General features: G+C 33.4%; 1 protein-coding gene across 1 annotated transcript in view; it reads right to left on the reverse strand.

The window, feature by feature from the left end:
* UGT2B17 (UDP glucuronosyltransferase 2 family, polypeptide B17) overlaps nt 1-2737 on the reverse strand; it is an 11130-nt gene extending 8393 nt beyond the window's left edge. Inside the window, exon 1 of the mRNA XM_006896815.1 lies at nt 2014-2737. Coding sequence (XP_006896877.1) covers nt 2014-2737 — 724 coding nt within the window. The remainder of the gene's footprint in view (nt 1-2013) is intronic.
* Between the last annotated feature and the right edge of the window lie 809 nt (nt 2738-3546).

Consider the following 3546-nt stretch of genomic DNA (forward strand, 5'->3'; position numbering starts at 1 on the left):
GGGGGGGGGAAGTAATAAGGCCGCAGAAACGGATGGAATATCAACTGAGGTGTTTCCACAAAGAGATATAGTCCTGGACTTGCTCACTAACCTCTGCTGATAAATTTGAAAGAAATTTTGTTTTTTTAAATTTGGAAGTGATCTATATTTGTTCCCATTCCAAAAAGGTTTGGAGAAAGATTTACAAATCAGTATATTTTTTTATTCCACTATTCATATACGTTTCATTTTGTGACACTGATTGTAAACCCTACAAAGTTATTTTTCTAACTTCCTTCTTGCATTTCCTGTTTCCACTCATTCTTCTTTCCTACCCACTCATGCCATCTGATCTTGGGTTTTGAGGCAATATGGGTCTTATATGATAGATTGTCCTGAGAATTACCTTTTCCTCTGGTATTATTGTTCTCCACAAGGATTTCAAGTCTGTGACTTTTCAGAAGCAGATTTCTGGGTTAGTTTTTTCACAATGACTCTGTGAGTTCAAGTCACCATTTCAAGTACTTAACTGTGCCACCCAGGGATTCTTCCTTCTTTAGTAGGTAAAGTCACTTTTCCTACTCCTTGAATTTGGGCTACCTTTGCCATTTATGGTTACTAAGATAAAGTGACTGCAGTGAGATAGTGTAGTTTCTTTTTTTTTCTTACCAAGATTTAATGTACATTTATTCTTAACACGTGGAACATATAGTATAAAGATTTCATACTGAATAAATGATATTCATTAAGCCAAAAAAGGAAAAAAAGGAGGAATTTACATCAGGTTTTAGCTACGTTGTTTGAAATACAAATATGCAGATTTTATCACTGAAAAAAATCTCAATTGTGTTTCTTCATCAGGAACTTCAATTGAACCTAAAACTTTTTCACACATCAATTAGAAAGAAAATAAAACAAAACAAAAACCCAGAAAAAAATAAACTATAAGTTGATTGGCTGCTGAGACAGCAAGGATTTTTTACAGAGACCTGTACAGCATCGCATCAAGAGGGGCGATGTCTGGCAAGAGATTAAATAGCTGTGTCTCGCTTTGTGCAGGTCACCAACTTGTTAACTCGTCATACTATAAAGGGGTGGCTGGGAGAGGGACCAAACTGTGGGGATCCAGAGGGTATGTGCAATGTACAACGTCATATATATACACACGTGGCAGCGCAGTGGCTGCAGCTAAAGGTTAAAACCAGTTCTAAGAGGTGAACTCAGGGTTATTCATACAATCAAGGAGGAAGAGAAAGAGGTCAGGGTGTTGTAGGTTCACACATGATACTTTGGGGGAAAAGCCTTTTTTTTTTTCTCCTCAACGTTGAGATAGTGTAGTTTCTTAACTTAGCTCCAGGACATTATCCATGCTATTCTGAAATTCTGTGATTCAATCAAAGTTCTAAGATTGGCCATTGAAGAGACAACACGCACAAAAGCATCAAAGTGCTTAATAGTCCACCAATCTGAAACATTAAATGAGATTTTCTTGAATTCTCCTGTCCTGCCCAGTGAGAGCTAACTGTAGCTGAATAAGTGAATCAGAGATGACTGTTCCAAAGCAAAACATTTTTCACTGAGTCAAGCCCAAATTACTGATTTATAGGATCATAGACAAATAATAAAATTACTTTTTTTTTTATAAAATTACTTTTGTAACCTCTAGGTTTTAACACAGTTATTTATACTAGCAACATAGAATTAGGACATTAATTATTTGTGACATACACAGTGCATATGTAACTTTTTACATAAACAAGCCCTAAGAATCTTCATATTGTGGACCAATGTCAAACTGGAGAAGATTATCCAATATCATTGATTTCTAGTTTATTTTTTTCTGCATAAGGACTCAGTTTTTTGGCTGAGAAATTTTGAAGTTTCCATTTTACTCTTTTTTCAAACATATGTTCCATTTGAGCCTAAATTCCATACATATTTACTATAAAACACACAAAGAAAATAGTATTTCTTTCCATCTACTAAATGTAAAAAAAAAAAAAAATAAATACAGTAAATGTACCACTGACTTACCTAATACTTCACTGTAAAACTGATCCCACTTCTTCTTGTTGAAAGTCTCAAACACAAAGTCAAAATAGAGGAAATACAACATATTTGTAACCCTTTCCATGAAAGTCATTTTGTCACTAAGTTCTGATAGGAGGACTGGAACATAGGAAGGTGGATGTGGAAGTCCTCCACAGAATGTTTCATATCTATTGCCAGTAGTAAATAGAAGACTGTAGATGAAAGGCAGGTTAAATAGCTCAGCCAACAACTCAGTACAAGGAGAAATGGCATCTCCAAGAATAAGGTCAAATTTTGATTCTTTCAGTTTTTTCATAAGTTTCTTGTTCAAAACTGCATCCTCACAGAGCTTTTGAACAGTATCAGAAAATTCATGATAGGTTTTCTGCATCTTTGAATCATATGCCCACAATGTACTTCTTGGTAATTCATATGTCCATTTTTCGAGCCATTTCATAAAAATGATATCTAATTCATCTTTAGTAAAGGATGTTGGATAAATTTCAAACTTAATAGTAGTTATTTTGTTAGGATCCACGATAACGGAAGCTGAAGATGTTAGCACAGTCACTTCATGACCCCTCTGAACAAGTTCATCTAATATAGTTTTTAAATTCATCCAATGACTGTAGTCCATTGGCCACACCAGCACTTTCCCACAGGACCCACAGCTAAAGTAACAATTCAGCTGGATGAGTAGAAGAATTGAAGTCCATTTTGTAAACATCCTGGTAAATGTAATTCTTCCTTAAAATCTTTTCTTACTTTGTGCTGAGATTCTTATATATATTCAGAAAAGAATTGATTAAAAAGTTAAAATATAACCAGCACATATCAAAGTCTAAATGATATAAGCACCAACAGAAGAGGTCATGGAAGGTAAATGAATAATAATTTTTTAAAAAAGACAGATTACTTTATCTCTTCATTCTTATTGCATCAGAGCCAAATCACAATGATTCCAGTGGATTTTCAGAGGCTCTGAATTGTATGGGAAGAGATTGATCTTTCTCTGGGTAGTTACTGTTGTTCTTTTTAAAAAATATTTTTTTAACATAAGTTTATAAATAATATTGGGATTTTTCTTTCAATAATACATACACATTTTGTTTTATAACATTACTCACAATCAATTAATGTATCAAATTATTTACAATGCTTGTTCAATCTTTGGATTTCTTCCAGGTAGTTGACTAGATAGCTATCTGTCTTCTGAGTTTCTTGGTATAGGCTAATGAGCATGTCCAAGACTAAATCTGTTGAAACATGAAAATTTAGATTCTATCAATTCTTGAGGCCTTATTTTTTGCCAATACTTTCAGAGAAGTTTGACTCTTTTCCTTCATTACAACTAGTTTTATTATGGTATCCTACTTCCTGAACTCTTTTAGTACCAACCAATTCTCTTAAAAAATTAAAGATAATTTTAATGAAAGTTTACAGAAAAGTTGGATTTTTCATTCATTCATTGTTGCACATTTTTCTCTCTACTGCCCAGTTCTTATTTTTTTTAAAAATTATTCATTGTTGCATAAT

The sequence above is a fragment of the Elephantulus edwardii genome, unplaced genomic scaffold (assembly GCF_000299155.1).
Source record: "Elephantulus edwardii isolate Elephantulus edwardi_28Jun2011 unplaced genomic scaffold, EleEdw1.0 scaffold00192, whole genome shotgun sequence".
Lineage (NCBI taxonomy): Eukaryota > Metazoa > Chordata > Mammalia > Macroscelidea > Macroscelididae > Elephantulus > Elephantulus edwardii.